The sequence below is a fragment of the Acipenser ruthenus genome, chromosome 3 (genome assembly GCF_902713425.1).
Source record: "Acipenser ruthenus chromosome 3, fAciRut3.2 maternal haplotype, whole genome shotgun sequence".
Lineage (NCBI taxonomy): Eukaryota > Metazoa > Chordata > Actinopteri > Acipenseriformes > Acipenseridae > Acipenser > Acipenser ruthenus.
This window is the reverse complement of record NC_081191.1, coordinates 34,819,740-34,844,163: the sequence shown is the minus strand read 5'-3', so window position 1 is coordinate 34,844,163 and position 24,424 is coordinate 34,819,740. Positions and strand designations below refer to the sequence as shown.

Sequence of the window (24,424 nt, the reverse complement as noted above, 5' to 3'; positions counted from 1 at the left end):
TCTGTGGGTAGAAAGGTTATTTGTAAAAACTGATTTGGGTCACAAATAGCATGCTTGTCAAAAGAGACTCACAATTTCATCCTTTTAAAATAATGTACTCACAGTAGGCCCATATTTTAATCCTCTAAATGTGTATCTAAATAAATAATTAATGTTCATGTTTTTTTTCTCTCTCAAATCTACTGTTTGACCTGTATTATAAATACAATAAATACAACAAGGCCCTTAGGGTGTCCCTATACGTCCAGTTTATTTATTATTTGACGTACTGTTGGAGTGCATACATTTTATAATAAACATTTCTTTGACTATTAGACATTTTAGATTATTGCTCTGCTTACTTTATATTAAACTACCCATGTAGTCCACGCCTGTCTATATAATGCATCCATATTTAAACGGTTACATGGATAGAATCAGTGCTTTATAAAGTACAGTAATCCATCGCGTATCTGACTGCGGTGGGACCAGAGTAAGGGCGGATATGTTAAAAGGTGGATAAATTAATCCTGTTTTAAATACCATTATACACAGCTTTAACAATTACTATATTCATACAGTTATTCTGAGATTCAGTTTTTATTAGGGTGCTCCCCTAATAAAAGGTCTACAATCTCTGTTCAATAATAAACTAACGTTGCTGAAGAGCTTGATCAAGGTGGATGTGTGACCGCCGGATACCTGGCGGATTACTGTACAGTATGTCATGACTTACAGTAGGGTAAATATTACTAACATTGTAATTATACATTTCATTTAACTATTTAAGTGTCTGTCTGCCAGTCTGTCACACTCTGCATCGCGAACACCATAACTGTATTGATTTTGCACCAATCTTAACCAAACTTATTTTGCACCACGACCTTCTCATCCTAGAAGTTTCAGAATGCATTCCACTGTAACCTTGCACTTAATGGATGATGAGGGTTTCCTACCCAACTTGTTGGTGATCTTCACTTTCCATCACAAGCTAATACTATGAGGTGGCACACTGAGTGAAGAGACTTAGCACAGGGATGCCTTGCTTTTGTTCACAAGAGCACGATGTTAGTATCATGTTCATGGTACTTATTGTAACTCTAGGTCATGGTGTGTCTTTCTTTTTGTTTGGCTTTCTTAAAGTATTTATGTATATTGTATCTTCAGAACATTCTTTGCAGTACATTCTGAGAGAATCTCCAAATGCAGCACTTACTGACCTATAGTATTAATACCAGTGTGCGTGAATTGTGTTTACTTTATTACACATACCATCCTTTATGTCCTTTGCAGGGGTTGTGACATTTCTGTCCTGATTTTAAAATGTAATAAGTGAATATTTGGTGGCATCTTCATTGTTTTGAGTTAAAAATGACCACAAATATATTTATAATAAAAAAATATTGTTTAAAGTAAGATTTTAAATGTAGATGTATACTACACAAGCTCAGTTTAAAGGAACATTGGGCCAGATATTCAGAGTTTTTGTGAATTTCTGCATCTTTCATGCAACTCTGCTTGTATTGAAAATATCTTGCATATTCTGTGAGTTAAAGGGAAAATGCTACTATTGCAAGGCTGTGGAAATAAATGCATTTAAATTTAAATGAATCACAACTTAGGCAACTCCCAACTCATTTAGGTGTGTTTGTGAGACAATGGGTCAAAGTGGTCAAAAGCTTAGAATGGGCAACTTTACTGAAGAGAATCTAATAGCTGACTGTAATGGGGGATGGGGGAGGAATCTGTGCTGACTTTCTGGTGCATGCGTGGTACTGCAAGAAGGGGGCAGCAGTCTTGTAGATCTGCCTGTCAGTCATGGCAGTGACGCAGAGAGGTGGGGAAGAGGGTGTGTTCGCTTTCCCTCTCTCCTGAGTGGCTGAGAGGTGGCCCATAAGTACTGTGCTTGGTTATGCATTCAGGTGGCCGTGTTTGGGAATACAGAGACGCTGGCTGAGAAGGCCTGTGTAAACATTGACCAGGCAAGAACACCAGTGGTTGGAGCTGGCGACCAAAGCATGCAAGCATGGCTGAGGATGACAGCTAGCAATAAATAATTTATTAAAATATATTGTTACGTACCCGAGGGCACGTGTGTAGTGACAGGGGAACCTTGGCCACCCCAGTGTATAGTGCACAACAGCGTAGGACGGAGATCCCAAGCTGATCGGCTTAGCGGCAGTGGGGGCACTGCGTAAGCAGCACCTTTATTTTGTAGTTTTATTACTGTGTTTTATTTTCCTTTTTCATTTCGCCTTTTGTTTTCATTATTATTTTGAGCACCTGTGAGTGCGCCAGCTTTTAACTGTTTACCAGTGTTGGTATTTTTGTGGTCCTGTTTACCGTTGTCGGTACTCAGGCCACGGAAAACAGTGCCCTCTGTGGGCTAAAAGAAATATCCAAAATCATAAAATTGGGCACCAGTGCGGTGTTTTCAAATAAAACTTCAATTACGCCTCAATTACGCCATCACTATAGTCTACATATTAAAAATAATTATGGGTTGTTCCATGACAAATCACCCCCAAAAAGTTGGATTTTTAAACCCCACCGTCTCCGGGTTGTTTCAGGCAAACAAGCTCAAATTTACATTTTTAGACTGATCAGGTCAAGGGGTCAAAGGTTATCTTGAAAGAAAACTAAAGGAAATTACACCATAACAAAGTTTTTGACCTTTGGGTAAAACCCCCAAAATAAAAACCTCAAAACATTACCAAGAAAATGTCAAGGTCTCAGCTTCATCTGTGCAAAATTTCAGGAAGGTAATATTTTTGGTTTGCTTTGAAAAAATCAAAACCTAACCTGCGCCCCACATCTTCAGGTATCACACATTTAATTTGAATCTGATGACATGAGTAAATGAATAACACATCATTAGTTGGGGGGAAAAAAAAGTCTGCACCTTTTATTCCAGGTGAACAACAATTACTTTTATGTGACATGGAGATGTTACTACCACTGCTATCATAGTAAAGTATGGACGATCTTAATCAAGATTTTGCACTCCATTCAGCATTTGAGAACTTTCCATTGATGTAGAGTATAATTCGCAGGCACAATATTTTCTCAAGGCAGAATTGAGGGGAAAAAATCCCTGCAAACTCTCTTGAATATCTGGTCCACTGCTCTTTTATATCATGTTGTTGTCACTGGCAACATCCAAGCTCTTTAAAAATCCTATGATAGTACCCTGATTTATATGCTGTATCTTATTGCTGTATATCCAGACAGATTGTGTGCTTGCAGCTGTTCACAAATTATGCATAAACCTTGTAAATAGCAAGGGCACTCTGTATAGAATGTTTTGGATTGCTGCTTTAGGGAATGTGCTGGTAAATACAGTGTCAACATGTAATTAGCAAAAAGTGTTTCTTGTGCTGTCATGGATAATAATTGTGCTAAACTAATCTGTTGTAACACAGATGGTATTCCACAGTCAGAGCTATGTTAATCCTGATCAGTATGTCCATGTGAAAGAGGGGCAGGGAAGCAGAATTTGTTGTAAATTAGCAAATACGTGATGCTGCTTTCTTAATGCATGAACCTGACATTTAAATGCAGCAATCTAGATAAACAAACAAAACACCACCATCGTCGCTAAGGTATTAGCGGACAAGAAAAAATCGTGTTGTGTAATTTCTAAAATTATTTCAGTCAGCTCTGTGGTCAAGTGTATACTTGTTGGAATGTTTAAAATGCGCAGTTTACTGTTTAGAAGCATTTCAAGACAAACCTTCCCTGGCAAAAAATGTAATTTTAGTTTTCTTTCGATTTTTAGTGTTGCTATTTACCATATATACATATTTTTTTTTTTTTTTTTTTTTTTTTTTTTTAGATTTAAACGCTATTTTAAATAAATTACTAGATTTGAACAGAAGCGATATTAGTTATTTATTGGACATGCACAATCCATCGATTTGTGAAACTATTAAAACATGAAGATTGACAAATATGTTTATAATTATAGAAATGAAATGCTTATATATGAGATTTTCTGTACACTATTTTATTATTTTAAAATAAAATAGACTGTAAATCTAATGGCAATGTGTATGTATTCATTTATCAGTGAGAGTCATGCAGAGAAAGAATGTTGTCCTCCCCCAATAAAATAAAATAAAAAAGCCATCAGGGTATGAAACCAGGATCACCCTGCTGCAGCAGTGTTCCAGTTAGCCATCATGGGACAAGATGTTAGATGAGGAAAAGTAACTGTAAAATGCTGTACACTGTTTTTTTTTTTTTTTTAAAGTATATAATAGAAATAAACAAAAGAAAAAAAACATTTTGTCTTTGCAGAATTTGATGGAGCCTACTGTAAATATTGCATGCATGTTGTTAGAAGAACTACAAAATGCAGAGAAACTTGACAGGTTATACACAAGTCCTTTAAAAATCTGGGAGTCAGCAGTTACAAAACTGAAAGAACGTCAAGAAAAATCAGAATTCCACAAAGCAGCAGTAATAGTTGGCAATGATTTTGTATTTGTGATGCAACAAACTAAAACACCTGTACATTAGGAGTTGGATTCAGCTTATAGAGAGAGTGGGGGGAAAAAAACAGGCAGAAGGTATTTTTATATTTGAATAACTGCAAGTATTGCTTATTATAGTTGTACTCTTAGTATGTTACTTAAATTTACTAGCAAATGTGTTCCAAACTGCACTGAAAGGAACATTTCCTTAAAGTATGTTGTACATTTGTTGAGGTGCGGTGGGTCACAGGGAATCTTGAAGAATTTACTGAACCTGTAAAGCTACAAGGCTAGATCCACACCCTGTTAATCACAAATTGATTGATTGTGTTCACTTAAAGCAAGTAGACTTTTCTAGCATTTTGTCCCTTGGACAACACGTTTTTAAAAAAAAATGCACACCCCTGGTCTATAGGTTTGCTTGTATGTGTGTGTCTTTTTCACATTAGGCTTTGGCCATATATCCTAAAATGAGATCCTGAGTGTGGCCGCTTGAATCAAACTCATAGTTAACGAGTTAACTACTTTCTGGTGTTTCTTTCAGTTTTCTAAACTGATTGGTTTATCTGAGGTTTGAAAAACCTAGGCCTAACCTGCTGTACACAACCACACATTTCACACTTCTGCTACAAATACTGTACTATAAGAAAATACACTCTCAACCTTTCGGACCACAGTGCCTCAAACTTGTAGATTATAAACTGTAATGTATTGCTCAAACATTGCTCTTTGGGACCTTTGGTATATAATTTAGGCTGTAATACACAGCAGTATACTAATCTTTTCTTTTTAACTTAACGCCCCCCACCGAAAAGGAATTTTAGGGGTCTAAATCTTGCATATCCTGGGCCTAAATATGTGCCTTAAAGGGGGATTCAAAATTCAAAATAAGTGTATAACTTTGTTCACTTTTTTTATGATTTTAGGTGTTGAGATTTAAAGAGCAAATACAAGTTACTTGTGTGTCTATGAAAAGTAATTACAAAATAATGTATTTATTTTAGAATTTTAAAACCACAAACTTTTCTTGGCACACAGTACATATCAAAGTAAATTCAACGTATTTAAGCAAACTCCGTTTGGTTTTGCAATAATTGCACACAGAAAAAAGTGGTGAAAGACAGAACCAGATGCCAATGAAACAGAGAAATTATATTTCAGGGACAAAAACAAACCGTGTCATTATATAGCTACCATAATACCAAGTGAGACAGAAGAGAAAAATGTAAAAGAATTTCTAAATTAGACAAGATAAGAAGCAGTATTAATTAGTAGTAAATTTGAATACAGAAAAGGTAAAGCCATAAGCTGTATTTTGTTTTGTTTTCTATTTTTTCATGTATTCCATTTTTTCCTTTGCATTTTATACAAAAAAAATAAACAAAAACAAGACACATTTTAAGTTTCTAAAAATATTCATGGAACCAACCAGCTCTTACATTTATTTTTAGTCTTCCAAGATTCTGAGTATACATACCTTCCCATGTTGCCGTTTCTATTAACTACCAAGTCCGAGAATGCGGAAGTGCATGAATAAATTAATTAAATAAAATAAATACATTTTTAAAAATGCACTTGCGAGAACTTCGATTTCGAACACTTGATTTTACAGTTTTCAGAAGTTTGTTTCTGTTGCATTTTCTGTAAACATTTAATCAATTTCTACAGTGTTGTATTTTTTCTTTTGTTTTTAATATATATATATATATATATATATATATATATATATATATATATATATAATTTTTTTATTCTGTTAATTGTTGCTTGATTAAAATAAATACAAACAACAATAAGTAATGTATTGGCATTTACTTGAACAACGTAGCTTGAAAGTAAGTCCAGTACATAAATATCAAGTTCTAGGTATATGAAATGGAAAAACATGGAAACTGCTTCAAATGGAAGAGAGTAATGTTGAAACGGGAAATCACTTTGGGAAGAAGAGATTCATAATGTACATAAATTTGAACATACATTTCCATTTTGACTTGAACTTGAATTTAGATAGTCTTTTAAAAATAACGAATTTGGGGGCTCCCGAGTGGCCCATCCAGTAAAAGCACTCGCGTGGTGTGCAGGATGCACCCTGTAGTCTGGACGGTGCCGGTTCGAGTCCAGGCTATTCCTTTGCCGACCGAGGATGGGAGATCCCAGGGGACGGCGCTCAATTGACTGAGCGCCACCCGGGGGAGGGAGGGCTAGGTTGGCCATGGTGTCCTCGGCTCACCTCGCACCAGCGACCCCTGTGGTCTGGCCGGGTGCCTGTGGGCTTGCCTGTAAGCTGCCCAGGGCTGCGTTGTCCTCCGACTCTAGCTCTGGGTGGCTGCATGGTGAGTCTGCAGAGTGTAAAGAAGCGGGCGGCTGACGACACACGCTTTGGATTACAGCGTGTGTTTGTCTTCGCCCCTCCTGAGTCAACACAGAGGTGGTAGCGGTGGGCTGAGCCTAAAAATAATTGGACATTACTAAATTGGGGAGAAAACAATAAAAATAAATGGCGACCACTAAATTAAAAAAATAAATAAATAAATAAATAAATAAAATAACAAACTTAAGTACTGTGCCTATTTAAACATAGATAGATAATCACAGTATGTGCTTATGTGTGTGTGTGTGTACTTATCTGCATTTTGTGTGTAAAATGTCAATAATATTACACAGTTTTACAGCAACTGACTGTGCGGCAAAAGATCTGATCGCTACATCTTGTAGCTCATATAGTGATATTTTGTGTTTTAATAAAGACTGAATCCGCAAAACAAAGCACAAAAAAATAAAATAATCGGTTATATTCATTAATTGTGCAATGCAAATATCGTTTCCTGAATTAACTGCATATGCTAGGTGTCAGATCGATTTTCTAAGTTAATGCATAAGAAATTTTACAATGCTATAACATATACTCACTGTATCTCGTACACTTTGAGTAAAAAAGACGATCTTACATAGAAAACGTAGGTTGTTTTGTAGTTGTGTTTTTTTTTTTTTAATTTATTTTAAAACAATGTCATAACTGTGCTGTACGGTTACTGACTCAGGCATATGATTCTACAGTTTGGCCTGCATCACCAGCATCGCTTGTAAGCTCGAAACTGATTGGTCCATTCACGGTGTCAATGGAAACATAAGCCCGGAAACAAAATGCCCTCGGAGAAGGAATGTTTTACTCGACTTACATACGTAATGAATTGTGGAAATTGCCGCTATTTTACTGGAACATACAAGCATTTTGAATACTTTTCACTGGAACATGCGAGCATTTTGAATACTATTCACTGGAACATGCAAGCATTTTGAATACTATTCACTGGAACGTGCGAGCATTTTGAATACTATTCACTGGAACATGCGAGCATTTTGAATGAATATACACCATAAACGCTTATTTGTCAATATCTTAAACAAATGTAATTTGATCACAGAAAAAAGTTTTACTGGCATTAGATTTATATAGCTGTGGCTGGTGCTTGTCCTTCAGTACACATGACTTTTTGACTACATCTGCATTTTGCATCAGTATCTGATGATGTGTTTCTCTGATTCAGGTTCAGAGGCTTAGCCACACAATCAAAATAGACTATTTCATCAAGCACAGACCTAAACCAAGTAAACCAAGGTCAATAGCACTCAAATAGAATAGTAATTTCTCTTTAGTTCAATGTGGGATGTCACATTGAACACAATTGTCACAATGTCTGTAGAAATCAAGAGTCCCTTGAGACTAAACATGTACAATTACAGTAAATGAAATACTGAATCCTGTACTGTGCCTTTTACCCTAGCTAGAGTAAATCCCCTTTAGGAAAAGGGTTTGCAACCTGAATTGAAAAATAAATAACAAAAAATAAAACTCATTGAATCCTGAAAGCACAATTACTTCAATGAGCATTTTTTATTGTTTTGCTTTTGGGGTGGTATAATTCACCATGTTTAAGGACCATACGCATCGGCTAGATGCAGGACTACTTGCCATCCCTGCTTGTAAGTTACAGAAAGGACTGTCCAGGCCATGGGTGGAAAGTCTGTACTTGCCAAGTCTATCCGTTGAGGAGTCCCTCTTACTCAGACGCCTGTGACTCATAATATTGCCACAGAATTAACTCTACACAAAGAATGTATTTTTGCCTTTGATTCTTAAGCTGGTTTCATAAAGCATCTTGAGATGCTGGCTGTGAATGGTGCTTTTGAAAGGAGATTTGAAAAGGTGCTATTATATTATGTTGTTGAAGAATACTTTGAATCTCACAGCTGGCAAAAATAAAAAATAAAACTTTGCTGCTTGAAGGCATATTTGTCCCATGCTGATGGCTAGTCACTTATGTGGCCTTACTTTAAATTCACTATTAGAAACCTACATCACCTAATGCTTACTTGAGCTTTAGGTATATATATAATATATATATATATATATATATATATATATATATATATATATATATATATATATATATAATATCTGAGGTATCCTGCTGTTTATTATATTCTATAAGTTAGTACATTGTGTGTGTAGGGTGTCTCTTATTGTCTAAGTAAGGCCCTGTGAATTGCAGAAATTTTGTTTAAAATTGATGGCAGTGTCACGGGTAAAGAATCTTATTTCACAGAATGTGCACAGAGCTATTTTATAAATTATGTGTACAGGTTATTATTTTTTTAAACATCAAATATAGAGAAGGGCGATAAGATAAGGGCATCTGCTAAGAAATAAATAATAATAAAAATAATAATAAACAGGTTGTGGGGGCGGAGGGAGTGAGAGTGTCTAATGCTTCAGTGTATGATACTCCTTGTAGCATGGATCAGCGCACAGAGCTTGGCGCCGCCTCTTCGCTGTCACTTGATGTTGATGGTCAGTATTCTTCACTTACATCTTCACTGACACACTCGCTGACATCCGATTCAGTGGAAGAATTGTATGTATTTGAATTTAAATCAGAATCTGAATTCGGTATTATTACTAATTCTTTCTCACTGAGCGATTTTTGCCAGTTTACAAACACTGTTGACATTTTGTGACTGGGTTTGTTCTATGTAATTCAGTCAGTATCTGGCAGAGGGCGCAAGAGACCAATAAAAGGTGTTACAGAAACCTAGTGTTACAATATTATGTGATCAGAAATTTTGCAAGCTCAGTAATTCAAGTTTAAAGTTGCAGAACGTACCGCTACATTCGTACTCCCTGGGGACCAGAGAGCAGCGAACTACGGGTACGTTCGTACTACTCAAAGGGTTAAGTTGTTATATTGCACGCTCCTATAACATGCCACCCCGGTTTTGGTTCTTGACACTACATTCCTCTGCATACTACACATAACAACAAGCATTATACAGTAGGCGCCTAACTCTGCCTTAGCTCAAGAAAAAACAGATCAGGTTCAAAGTCTGGACAGTCATACAAAAACACGTGCTTTTAAAGTTCTGCTGACAAGCTTGTTATCCCGAAATAACCTGAGCTTTTAAAGCCAATTGAACGAGAACTAATTAGTCGCTTCACTCATTGTGAACTGATACTGTAACCAGCTGCACTTGGTAGTTGCGAGTGAATGAATGAACAATCCATTTCCAGTCAGAGGTCAGTCAAGTGAAACTAGAGTGTCAAGTAGAGTTCAGCCACGTGAAACGACGGTGTCGAGTTATCCACTAGTCTTTTTAAATATTTTTTTATCCCTTCGGTACCAGTAATAATTGTCGAGTTATGAGTAAAGAGTGGTGTAAATAAAAAAATTAAAGGGTACATAAGAAGGACCTTTTTATTTTATTGTGTTACATGTTCCCATGTGTTGCTACAACTGTTTACGTATGGTGTGTGTGTGTGTGTGTGTGTGTGTGTGTGGGGGGGGGGGGGGGGGGGTGTTTTGTTTTAGCTTTTTTACATTTTGACCACTTTTTTTAAACTTTGAATTGCATTTCTTGCCTCAAGATGGCTTCCCATATACCCGCATGGACCTCTCGGAACTACATTTCCCATCATCCTCCTGCTCACGGTAAATCCATCTCAGTTACATATGTGAGCAGGAGGATGATGGGAAATGCAGTTCTGAGGTCCATGCAGGTACATGTGAAGCCATCTTGAGGCAGGAAAAGCAATTTAAAAGTTTAAAAAAGTGGTCAAAATGTTAAATAAAATAAAACAATACGCACACCTTACGTAAACAGTTGTAGCAACACATGGGAATATGTAACACAATAAAATAAAAAGGTCCTTGTGTACCCTTTTAAAAGAGGCAGGATGCATATATTTTATATGGAGAAAATCCGGGACCAAGACTGCCTGTCGAATTAAGCGAAGGTGTCGAGTTATCCACCAGTCGAGTTAACAGGTTATCTCTCTATCTCTCTATCTCTCTATCTATCTTAGACTGGTGGGCTATAGTGGAAGATTAGTGACCCAAGGGAAGACTATAGTTACCGACACAGGGCTATAATGCCCAAAGCTGCTGGGTTTTCCCGAGGGGCATTTAATTTTCCACTATGTGCTGAGTCTGCAGTACAGGTTTAATATACGAGTCAGTCAAAATAAGAAATAAGTTAGATAGTAAATATGACTTTATATAATGTAAAGCCATACATATTTGTGAGCCTTTTTATTATGTGTTTTTTAGTGCTGTACATATAATGAAGTAATATACTACTACCAGTGCAACAGGGCACCAACATTTCTGGAGCAAAATAGGTTTTATGGGTGTGATTCGCCAAATATTTTGGTAGCAAATATGTATGGCTTTACAGTATTTTGTTTAAATATAGCTGATACAGTATAAGCAAATAACTAAATAACAAAAAATTTTGCTAGGAGTATCACTGTTCAACTAAAAGTTCATACCGCAAGTTTTTCTCTGTCTTTGTGGTATGTTTTGTAATTAATATTCTGTTAAGTCAGAGAATCGCTGTTCAGCAGTTTTTTTTTTTTTTTTTTCATTCAGCCATTTTGTTTGGAGTGGAGGTGGAGGGCGTTCCTTTAAAAGGGATGGGACTGACAGTGATGTGAACCAATCACATGTCAGAGGGAGACTATTGCCTGGTGATGTAAGGATGTTAGGGCAATAGTGAAATCTATTTTTGCTACTGTTATGAGATTTTAACACAGGCCAGAATTTCCAAGCACTGACTCAATTTTTTGAGTAATACAATCAGTATATTTAGAAATGACTAGAACATTTCTATGGTACTACAGTACTTGTAGAACTCAAAACACAACTCAAATATCAAAATTAGCATATGGGTTAAAAGTTTGTTCTTTTTCATATCACATAGTTGTTTTCAAAGACTTTTTCTAACATGGTGGTGGTGGTGGGGGGGGGGCAAGAAGTATTTGTGCTCCTGGTGGAATATGCCATACTGCATTACTCACTTTGTCTGTCCTCAGAATGCTATGTAATTAAGTTATTTCTGTGTTTCTCTGTAGACTTGAACGAAACTGGGCCATCTGTCGGTTTGAAGACTACTTTTCTGCCTTTGGCAAGCCCCCCCCCCCTCTCCCCACACTGCTACAATGCCACCACCGGCTGACATAGTCAAGGTGGCCATTGAGTGGCCTGGGGCCTTCCCTAAGCTAATGGAAATTGACCAGGTGAGTGAGTGTTTTCCCTGCTACTTGTGATATTTAACAAAGTTTTTTGTTAACGGCAAATGATATCAGTCTTCAGTGTAATAGTTTTCTTTAAGTAAACCATCATCACAGTATTAGAGACTACACAGAAAGCCATCAAATAGAGTAGAAGTGAAAATAATCTCCATTCAAAAGTTACTTTAACCTAAAGATGAAATCCTTGTTAGAGGAGACACATTAGTGACAATGTTTTTAGGGATTTAGCTGTGATAGTAGCAGGTTATTTTTTATTAAGTTCTGTGCAGCAAAGAAAATGACACTGTGTTTAATTTAGCTACTGTATGTAGGGACCTGTGCCAGAGATCAGTAGAATATTGAAGACAGGTGTTTTATCCAAAAACGCTTACATTTTAAAGGATAATAGTTAATTTCCAAAGTATTTTAATTAGCTTATTTACATTTACTTTTTTGCTATTCATTGTAGAAAAAAATAAATTGGGAGAAGTGACAGGTTGCTAACTCATTCTAAACTAGTTGAGCATAGTCTTTAATTTACAAACGTTAATTTTTTTTTAAGCATTAAACGAAACGTAATTTTTAGTTGTCTGCAAGGCATTATTCAAATCAAGGGTCTGCTAAATGCAGCAATGACTGCTTTTTTATGCCTACTGTTATTACTTTCATGCAGCTATTGGCGTGGTTGAAAATATTCTTTGTCTTCACTCTCGTTTTACATTTTCCCTTGTTGATAGCAGACTATAGTGTCCTTAGGACATTTTATAGGCTTTTCTATATCATTTATAGATAATTGAGGTAGTTGGCCTTATGAAGTATCTTTTATTAACACCTATTTTAAAATTTTTTTAAAGGAGAAAAACACCTTACAAAGCTAGTATCAAAGTAATGAAACTGGAGGTCTCTTAAGCACTCACATTGTTTGCTGTTTGCAGATGAATTTAAATTTAATTAAAAACTGTATTATAGAAAATATGGCCATATGTTTCATGGGCACTGTAGGTTAAGTACCAATCATATAGTTCTTTTAAATGTGGTTTGTATGTGGGAGAATATAGCGGAGGTACACACTTCATGTCACGTATTTATTGTTTAAAAATGTTGATTGATTGGTTAATTTTATGGGCATTAGTTGATTTAATCAGTGCACATTTTTAATAAAGGTAACAATCTTCTAGCGGCTGTTCTGCATAGTTATACTTAAAAAATCAATAAGCTATAAATAAATAAATAAATAAATAAATAAAATAAGCCCAATGGGAATTTGGTCTTTTTTTAAAAAACATTTGTATTTTAGAAAAATGTAATAAATGTTACCGTTCCATCCTAAACGGATTTAGGGACTTGATAACTCCCACAAGAGCCAGAGGTTTATAACTAAATCAACAGTTTATTATGTTGATCAGGATAAATGCGCACCGCTGGATTTTACCACAGCGTTCACCACAGCTCTGGTTACAATGCACACAAGTAACTTTGCAGACACATGTTTGGCAATCATTTAAATCAACATAGATAAGCATTCCAGTTCCAAATACTTATATACATCCGTAGCACATTATCAGCAATCCTTGCACAAAACAAGACAACAATTATGATTTTACACAACTTTAACCCCTTTTTATACAAGCTTAAAACCAGTGTCCTACTACTTTCGCCATTCCCTAAATAGCAGCATGCATTTCTCTCTCTACCCAGAATGCACTTTTAATGCACGATTTAAATTGTAAAAAAAAATAATCTGCGATCAACTCTGAATCAGTCCGATTTAATCTGTTAATCAGAACATCCCATATATACTTGGATCTTATGTTCATTACATGTTTTCAGCAGAACATAAATCAGTCAATCAATCTTTTTTATATAGCGTCTTTCATAGTGGACCACCATCACAAAGCGATACAGAAAAAAGACAATGCATATATAACATGTTTGTGGCAAAGAACTGCTTTAAAACTCTGCTAACATATGCAATTCAATAGTGAAAAATTCAACGTTAAGCATTATATATAATTCTACTTTTCTAACAAACAGGCTACAAATGTAGATGCCTTCCTCTTACGTGCTATTAGAACAGAATTCTGTCTTAAGCGTATTCAAGCCAAATGTCTTCGTTAAAACAACATCCCAGTGCACCTTAAATAAGAATAGAAGACATTTTCAACCCATCATGCTCGTTTGGTTGTTAAAAATTTTGCAAAGAAAGTAAATTAGATAAAAGACAACCTCTCTGGCTACTGTAATAAACTGGAAGTGCTTTTTATTGCTTTCATGCTGAACCTGTAGACGTCTGCATTAGCGGACTCGGAAGCTTTATAGGTCCTGTGCATTCCTCTGCAGGTGACACGACACATTGATCCTGTTAGGGAAACTGATATGCTGGTAGTGAAGTCTATTCATTCTGGTCTTTCCACCGCTCATGGATGCAATTCAAAACACAGGATTTTCACAGCTATCACATTACATGCACATAAAATATGGATTAACACAAAATCCAAAGAATTTAAAAACGCCTCTAACACTTTTGACATGCGGTAGAGTTTTAATGACATGTCAGCAAATTATATTTTTGCAGCTTGGCAAATGCACTGTAATGATGAAATAAACAAAGCATCAGTGAACCTCTTTTTGATCAGCTTATAGCGTATTCCTGTTTTATGTGTTATCTTTGCTGTGACTTTTTAGAAGTAATATGCACTGGGATTCACGTACTTAAACTAAAAGAACGGAAGAAACTACAGTAAAAGAAAAAAGTAAAGAGATCGGTGTGGCAATCTGAAAGATGTTTAAAAAAATTGGTGGCATTTCCTTTTATTTTTCACTTCTTTAAAACACTTTTGACATTTTGACTGTCCGCGTTGAAACCGATTGCTTCTCTCTCCCGCATTCGCCATGACTGCTGCAGTAATTTAATTTTCCCAGAATGCACAGTGTAGTTGGTCACTTCCGCTAAGCGGAAATGATTAAGCTTAGTTCATATTTTTTTAAAACACACAATTACAGAGTTTTGTTTAAAAGCTTAAAAAAAAAAAAAAAAGAAGAAAAAACATGGTATTGAAAAATCATGATACATATTTAATATATGAATCAGTCAAGAAAATAAGTGAGGCAAGGTTGGATAGTAAATATTACTTTATATATGTTTAAATATAGCTGATGCAGCATAAGCAAATAATTAACAGAAAAAGTTTTTGAAGTTCATACCACATAGTTATCAAAGTTTTTTTTGGCATACAGCTCTGTGCGGCTTGCTGACAGCTGCATAATCCAGTTTATATCCCGGCCGTCATATTTGTTTACATAGTTGAGTTGAATTTGTTTGAATTTCAGAAAGTCAAAAAACAGTGACAGTGATGTTTTAATCCCCGTTTTAGTGTTTGGAGTATTTTTCTTTTGTAGTATGTTTTGTAATTCATTTTCTGTTAACTCACAGAATCGCTACTCAGCAGTTTTTTTCACATTTGGCCATTTTCTCTTGTTGTGAAGAGTGCAGGGGAGAAGGGTGTTCCTTTGAAAAGGGGCGGGACTGACAGTGATGTAAACCAATCACATGACAGCGAGACTATTGCCCGGTGGTATAAAGAGGTTAGGGCTACAGTTGAATCTATTTTTAACCAATCGCAGGACAGAATTTCCAATCACTGATTCACGTACTGTACTTACATACAGTGGAACTCGTTTTTATTCGCACGTTTATTCACATTGCGTGTGACTAAAATGCATGAATAAAATACAGAAACTAGTAATGTAAACCAAATTTTCGTTTACTGGAGATGTATGAAATACAATATATTACAAAGACTAGAGATTAGTAAAAATTAGTTTACTTTGACAGTGATACTCCTAGCAAAATCTTTTCAAAATGCGATACACCGCCACGTAGCTTTTTCTGTTACCATAACAAAAATAATAAAAATACTAATAAAAAATAAATATACTACAGGAAAAAAAAAAAAAAAACAAAGCTACAAGAGACATTTTATGAAGGGAATAAGCTATTCAGCCCATCAGAACTCACAATTTTCCTATAAACCAAGTCATGTGGCTAGCAGTTTGAAATATCACAAGGTATTGTCACTAATTTATTCCACACATTAATATTAAATAATGGTAGCTAAGTGTTGCTAGTTTTCTGGGATTTTAAACAAAAAATACAATTCTTACATTTTTTTAAACTTTTAAAACTAAATAAACAAGCCTGCTGTATAATTTTAAACTTGTCGTGCATTTTAACAAAATAGGTACCAGCAGAAGTGTTCTTTTTTTTTTTTTTTTTTTTTTTTTTGGTAACAGCTTTTTTTTAAACAATTCACTGCTGCAAGTCGTACTTATGAACTTTGAAGTCCATCATAGTCTTTTGTTTCAGTGAGGCAAAATATGTTTTCTGGGCTTCACTAAGTAACTGCCTCAGGAGAACTAATTTTACAGAATCCTTCTGCTGTTCATACCATGACATGAATCCTCGCGTCCACAGGTTAGACTGACACATGCGTTGTGTGTGTGTGTGTGTGTGTGTGTGTGTGTGTGTGTGTGTGTGTGTGTGTGTGTGTGTGTGTGTGTGTGTGTGTGTGTGTGTGTGTGTGTGTGTGTGTGTGTGTGTGCACCACGAGTATTAAGTCTACATTGGCAAGAATGTACTGTATTTCAGAGATAAAACTCATCAGGGAGCCACGGATAATTTTGAAGTTGCGGATGAACGGGGTGCAGATAAATGAGGTTCCACCGTGTGTGTGTCTAATATATATATATATATGAACAGAAGACATTTTCAACCCATCATGCTCGTTTGGTTGTTAAATAGACTTCACTATATTGTACATAATGGTGTAATATATGTGTGTATTTTCTTTTGCAGAAAAAGCCACTGTCATCAATTATAAAAGAAGTGTGTGAAGGGTAAGTAACTTTCTGTTAAGAATTAGTCAGCTCTCATTTATACAAATTTTCAAGGGACCGGCAAAAAAAAAAAGTTTTATCAGTAATTCTCTAAGACAAATGCAGTACTGCCAGTTTTTATTGATGTTACAGTAACACTGAAATCACATTTAAATTACAATACCATGAAAAATATTATACATTTAAAAATACTGTGTATTTTATGGAAAATACAGGTATAACTGAACTTTTAAAAGGTATATATTGCAACTTGAAGTCTGCATTCCTATTCTGATCACAGGCATTTATAAACCACAAGAGAGACGTCCTCAACATCAGGGTATTGAGGAAATCGGAAAAGCTGCATCCACTCCAAAAAACTAGAATTATTTTTGTAGCGTACTTAATCAGATGCCACAAAATGGTTTCATTGTCTAAATTGTTCCTGGAAATATGGAAAACATATGAAAACATACTGTACTCCCTCGAGTACAGTAAAGTGATGCGTGTATTAAAATTGGCAACAAAAGATGCGACAGCCCGAGTACGGAAACAGCAACAGGACTGACTGGCAGTTGAAGGGTTCTGTAGTAGTTATTCTGCAGAGCGGACACTCTCCTCCTCTATGTAAACAAAGCAAGCTTTCACTTGGGGGCTAACCTGTGTAGCTATGGCTGTGGTGCAGTAGCCTCGAACTGGCGCTGCTGCGTTCTTAAACAGGCGTAGGCTCCCCGGGCACGACCCCAGCCAATCGGGACCTCTCGATCAGCTCAGCTCCGGGCAAGCCTTCCTGTTTACCACATCAGCAGTGCAGCTGAACCAGCGACAGGGTCCTCCCTGTCCCAAAGCATCATTAGCTTCCTGAGAAATTCGAAGAGAAGCTTTTACAGATTCAGCGTTTTGATATTAGGCTGAGTTCTAATCAGACCCCGTATTTTTCTTTGATTTTTTTTTTCCCTCAAGTTGAGGGTGGGAAATTTGGACTGCGTCTTAAATTCAAAGGAATATGGTATTTTGCAAATATTTTTAATACAATAGTACCTTTCATGACAAGCATGTGAGGTGGTTTTATCTTTTCCTAGTTATTAGGTTAAATAACAGATTAAGGTGCTGTCCTGTGTGTTTTTTTTTTTTTTAAATTACATTTTCTAAAAAATTTAAAATAAATAAATGGTAGGAATAGAGTGGACCAACAATGTCAATTATGATGAGTCCAGAGGCAAAAAAGGGCTGACTAGAAACCTGAAGGACATTCTATGGGATTACTTGCACAGACGAGACACAGTGGAACCACAGCACTACACACTCGTAAGGGACAGAATAAATAATTTATGTCACAGATTTCACAACTTTCTAAACGCAGTGTAACAGGTAGTGGGCCAATAAGGCGAACGTTTGCTGTATTTATATTTAAGTGATACAAAATATGTAGTTTCCTGTCAAAATTCCTATTTCTGGAAGAATAGTGTAAATATACATATTTTGTACATCAAAATGTTTCACAAATACATGTTTTATACATCAAAGTAAGACACTGGATACACGTGGATCTTCTTCCATTCATTCTGTGTCGACCATTCCAAAGCATGTATTCACCTCCCCCTAGTGTGAATTGACTCATCAAATGCAATTGCTTTAGATACTGTACATGTGGGCTCCATCTGGATTTTTTTCTGAATTAATTTTCTCACACTTTTCCTTAATCTTAAATTTAAAAAAGGAGAACTAGCATGTTTGCTAAAATAAGTTTAACATGGTATAACTTAAGGTATAGCATATTGGCAGGTTGTTTAGAATAACCTTATTTAATATAATGGGACAAAGACACAATTTATAATAAGGTGACAAGCAGACAAATTAAGTCACAGTGTTGGTTTCTCATAAAGAAAAACCTCTAACATTCAAGGATCACAGACGCTCACTTGCTAGAAGTGTCAATGTATGAGAAGTTCTTTCCATTTGTACTGCAGAACAGAACGTTACTGTACCTGTAAACTGCAGGAGCTGTATTTAAAGTTATTTTAAAGTGAAATGTTTATAAAGTTTCCAAAAGTGTAGTGTACAGATAAGGTGACATTAAAAAGAAGATTTAATCCAAAAATGTGCGTAAATCCACTTTTTGATGAGTAGGCAGAAGCAATTAATAAATGCCTGTTTAAAAAAATAAAAATAAATAAATATTGTGCATGTTTCTTTGTGATGACTCCCCTCCCATCACTCACACCACTTTCTACATCAAACACCATACCCAGTTGTCAACAAAATATGACAAATCACTTTGGTTTTAAAGAAACAATACAGTAAGATAACATTAAAAAATAAGGATAGTCTATTATGGCCTCTGTTCATCAGTTTTGGTCCCAAGATTCCTTAAAGATTGTTTTTCCAACAGTTGTCCGACTATTTATTTTTGATGAATCAAAACCTTCTTTCATGTTTGACTGGCGTGTGATATAAATTCATTTGAAAAAGTGACTATTTTTCACTATCCGCAAAATGGCTTTTACCATGCTGTGAAGGGGTCGCCCCTGTGCATATTATGATTTGTGTTTTACATTTAATATACTATTTAGAATTTTATTATGTTTTGCAGGACGAGCAAGGTGCTGTCCACCATTATATGTTATTGTTTCTTGTTTTAAATTACTTCGTGAGAATGCGTGACTGTCAGCTACTGATTGTTTAAACTGGATGACAGTCAGGCAGATTACTAAACCTGTGCAAATGTGACCAAGGGATAATAAGATAATTGGCTAGTTAATCCTTTGGTCATGACCTATAAAGACCTGCAGCTTTGGCTGCACGGGGAAGTGTTTGTGAGTGGAGAGGAGAGAAATGGAAAAGCTAGAAATAACAATTGCTATGCGTGTTGGCTTTTAAACCAGCACAATACTACTTGTTTGTTTGTTTGTTTGTCTGTTTGGCCAACGTGCAGGTTTATTTTGAGAAGTCTTTTGTTTTTGTAAAAGCTTTTTATTTATTAAAGAACTGAGTGCAATTGCGTCTCAGTTTCGGGGGGGGGGGGGGGGACGACGACGACCCGTTGGTTCCGAAGCAGACAAATCCACTCTTTTCTGAGGGGATCTGGGACTGGCTGGCAGAGCCTGAGAGGAATGTCGAGGCGGCCCTCCCCGCTGTGATCAACCTCCTGTGGGCAGAGATGGGGAGGGATGGGAGGCCTGGAAACAGCAAACCCCTTAAGCAGCAAGAACCATTTATTTCAATAGAAATTAGCCCTATTGGAACGATCACTTTTACAAAATCTACCCGGATGAAACTATCTCTGTAGTGATTGACATTGAACTTTCTCCAGTGTGAATGTGTTATTCTCTGTGAAAACAAAGACCTTGGTAGGCTAATTCGAAGATAAGGCTGATTTCATAGATAACCTATTGCAGTGCGAATCATGTGTGACGTATGCAACCGTTGCCATCTTCACACAAACTGCAACCATAGCAACAGGCGTGAGGAGGCAACAAGATTGAAACAGCGTGCATTGAGAAAAGCACGAAAAATATGAAGCAATCTACCCTGAATGTTTTTCAAGAGAAAGGGCACGTAGTTACTGTATTCAGCATGTAAGTGTACTTTTTTATTTTTTTCATTTCTTTACTGCCGTCTTTCAAATCTACAGTTTAAATGTTGATCAATGTGAAGTTGTCTTGAAAGAACCACTGTGTATAAAGATGTTTAATTCAACTTGGGCGTTTCTTCATCATTCTGATACAGAAAATTGCCAAACCCTATTATAGTGAACAACCTGATACAGCGAACATTTCTCCAGTTCCCAGGGGGGTTCGTTATAATGTAGTTACACTGTATTTTGTAAAGGTTTATGCCCAGGTTGCAATCGTCTCTGTGATGAAAAATATAATTTATAAGTAGTCTGCTATTGTATATTGTACTGGAAGAATAGTCCAACTATTACTAATAGTTCAACATAATAGTTCAACATACTGCTGGTTAATTTTATCTGGGGAGTTGGTGAAAGCCAGACCTATACAAAACTGCCTGGACAGGGCACTAAAATAATGTGAAACTTTTTGAAAACTATACCGCACAATTTTTCAGTCACTATAGTCAATATTAAAAAGAGTTATCATTTTCATATTTTTTTATTTAATCTGGTCACGGAACAGGGCAAACCTACCGGGACGCGGCACTAGATCAATGAGGAACGTCTGGTATAGTTTTAAATAGAATTCACATTATTTTAGTGCCCCTTCGAGCAGTTTTATCTTGGTCCAGCTTTCTCCCTTCTGTGTGCTTCATGTAAAGCCTGCTCTTTCACTCCGTTCAATGATGCTTATTTTTATATTTGTGAAAAGGAATGTGCAATATATCCTATGATACACATAGGCTTCCTTACTAACAAATCTGGGCTCTTAGATAGGATATTTTTACATATCCGATGGACCCCTGGAACCAATTAAATCAGATTTGACAGGCTTTACTGTAGTTTATTTATTTGTTTTGTCTTGTAGAAGTGCAGCGAATATACATTTTGGTAGCCTCCAGTACCTTGAATTTTAATGATTTTCCTTACTCTGCCAAGAGACATTGGATACGTTTAAATGTGTCCCGGCTAAAGACAGAATTAAAAAAAAAAAAAAAGTGCATAATCAGAAAGTACAGAGAAACATCATCTGTAATTTACAAACCCAGGACTGGAAAAACCCTAAAAACTGTCTAACAAGGATGAGCAATACTTGAAGATAATATCCTTAAGGAATAGAAAGAAGATGAGCGTTGAATTGACAACAGAACTCAGAACTGCTTCGGATACCACACCTTGAAAATCAATTGATGCAAGCTATTTCACTCAATGTTTTTCCTTCTTTATGCAAGTCAAGGTTGTTCTAATAGTAGAAAACACTAGTGGATGCTCATAATGTATCAGAGTAGAAAAATGCAACATGTCTAAGACTTTTGCACAGCCGTGTAATATATACACAAATATAGAAAATCAGTAATTAACTAAATGGAGATCCAGCAGCCACTTGATTTACTTGGATGTCTTGACAACATACAAAATAACAGCCATTAAGAAAACAAAAAGATTTAAAACCATAGCAGAGATCCCAAGATAAAAATAAAGGAAATTACAGTGTCTATATGATCAGACTTTCTGGTAAATGTAGATTGTATTTTTGTAATGCTAATCCCTTTTTAAACCTTTGAAAACATGCTATGTTCAAATATTTTATTAATGTCTTACAGGTGGTCGCTGGGCAATCATGAAATCTTTGCTTTGCAACATGCGGATGTCACAAACTTTTATATCACAGAAAAGGTAAAATTATATATTAATAATACCAAAAACACAAACAATAGGTTTCACCTTACCTAGGGTAGCATTAGATAGTCCAGGATGAGTGATAATCTGGGTCTGTGAAAGCTTTAAGAAAAGTAGTGGTTAACATAAAGTAAACTAGACTCAAAAGCCATGTCAGTAAACTAAGGGTTAAATGAATAATAATGACAAGATACCAGTATTTGTTTTAGACAAGGTGGCAGTTATTTTAAGTTTCATACTACCCATTTCTGACTGTTCTGGTTCAGTATTTCAAAGAAGTAAATTTATTCTGATACCTACTGTATAATTCAGGAAGTGAAAGTACAAAGTTTTAAGGAAAATAAATCTCTATTAGAATTTGCAATGGGTCTTTTAATATTAGCAAAGTAGAGCCTTTTATTTTAATTCCACAAAAGACAGTCTCTACCACTGTGCATTATCTTTAGTTATTCAGTTTATTTCTTCTTAATATCTATAATGGGGGTTAGGGTATTCTCATTGTCTAAGATTGTCAAAGATGCTCTGAATTATGGGTGTGCTGGAATCATAAACAAGTATTTGTGTTTTTAGTCAAAAATAAACTGCAGTAATGTTTAACATTATGCTTCATTGGTAATTTACACTACATTTTATATTTTTTAGAATCGTAATGAAATAAAAAATGGTGCGATTCTTCGACTGACTGCATCCCCTGTAAGTAATCCTCTCTGTTCTGTGTAATTAAGGACTGTATCACTTTATGAATGATGAATTTGTTTTGGTGGATACTAAGCAACAGTACTTTAATGTTTAGGTTCTGTTTTGATACTAAATTCCAGCCTTTTTGAAACTGTAATCTATTGTTACTAGTGTTTCTTATTTTACACAATAGCATATAATGCAGAACTGTTCTACTTCCTTTTTTATCCTTGGTTACAGAGATACGGTGGAGATGCCTGTAGGTCACTCAAGTAAATAATGAACACATCTATTGTAACAAAAACTTGGAGGAAATCATATGCACATTGTACGGCTAATGAAATGCTATGAAATGCTTATCTGTTGTGCATAAAGCATATGTAGATCACAGATTTGTTTATATTGAGCAAACTTTGCACAGGCTTTTCTTGGGAGGTGGCATGGGTGTTGTCATTATGACTGTACCTTTACCGGGATAAACTAAAACATGCACTCAGATGGAATTACAGGTTGACTGTTTACTTGAATTGTTCCATGATTTACAATTACCTATAGATTACCGATTTGTAATTTGCATGAAGTGGAAACCGTTTCACTGTGATTTGAAAAAAGTTAGCAGGGAGTGGTGGTGAGTATAATCACCTTTTTTCAAATGCAGTCACAAAAACAATGACAGGTACTGGCAAAGGCTCAACTAAATATAATTTTTGCTACAACCAAATTCATGAATTTTTTGTCAGACTTAGTGATGAATTATATTAATATTGTAAAATATATATGACAAGTGTTTCTCTCTGAGAAAATACTAAATATTGCCACTGTTACACTAAGAACTGTATTATGACATGGTATAAGATACAGTAGAGAGTCAATTATCCGATCTTTGATCAACAATACTATCTAATCAACCGACCGCACCAGTAATCACGTGATGAATTATGTGTGGTGTATTACACACACAGCTTCTGCTGTCAAAAAAAGGACCAGCAGACAGAGTCAAATGAAAGTTACAGAATTATTCAGACCACCAAAGCCTTAGATGGAGCATTGTGCGCTTAAAATTGTTACAGTTAAGCAAATTAAAACAGTCACCTCGTTCTTGATTTTTCTTGTTTCATCAGTAAGGGCTGGAGATCCTGTCTGTTATTGAGCAGCTAAGAACTTTTATTTTAATCATTTCAATTGCACATTATTACAATGCCTTAACAGCACGTATCAAAGTATAGAAACATTTTACTGAATTTTTGAAGTTTAATGATTCCTAAAGTTCTGTAATTTGTCAAAGTTGTACTGAATTGTATTCTTTGATTTTCAAAGTTTGGTATATGGTGCGTGTAATTACAGTATTTCATTACCTTAACTGTAGGTGTTAAAAGTTTTACTGAATTGCATTAATTTAATGATATGTAAAGCTTTATAATTTTGTATGCTTACTGTGATATAATAGGTTACTAGCTGTATATCATCAGTAGGTACTTGTGTACTAAGCACTTGTGTGTGTTAACTTTATTCTATAAATTATTAAAGGTACACTAATTGTTATTAATACCAGTT

General features: G+C 35.6%; 1 protein-coding gene across 7 annotated transcripts in view; it reads left to right on the top strand.

Annotated features, from left to right (window-relative positions):
* The window catches only part of LOC117394251 (engulfment and cell motility protein 1), a 167,640-nt gene that overhangs the window by 26,577 nt on the left and 116,639 nt on the right, over positions 1-24,424 (top strand). For all 7 annotated transcript variants that reach the window (XM_033992360.3, XM_033992359.3, XM_033992357.3 and 4 more), the window contains exons 2-5: positions 11,863-12,027; positions 16,877-16,917; positions 22,117-22,189; positions 22,835-22,885. In XM_033992360.3, coding sequence (XP_033848251.1) covers positions 11,950-12,027; positions 16,877-16,917; positions 22,117-22,189; positions 22,835-22,885 — 243 coding nt within the window. In that variant the 5' untranslated portion in view covers positions 11,863-11,949. The remainder of the gene's footprint in view (positions 1-11,862; positions 12,028-16,876; positions 16,918-22,116; positions 22,190-22,834; positions 22,886-24,424) is intronic.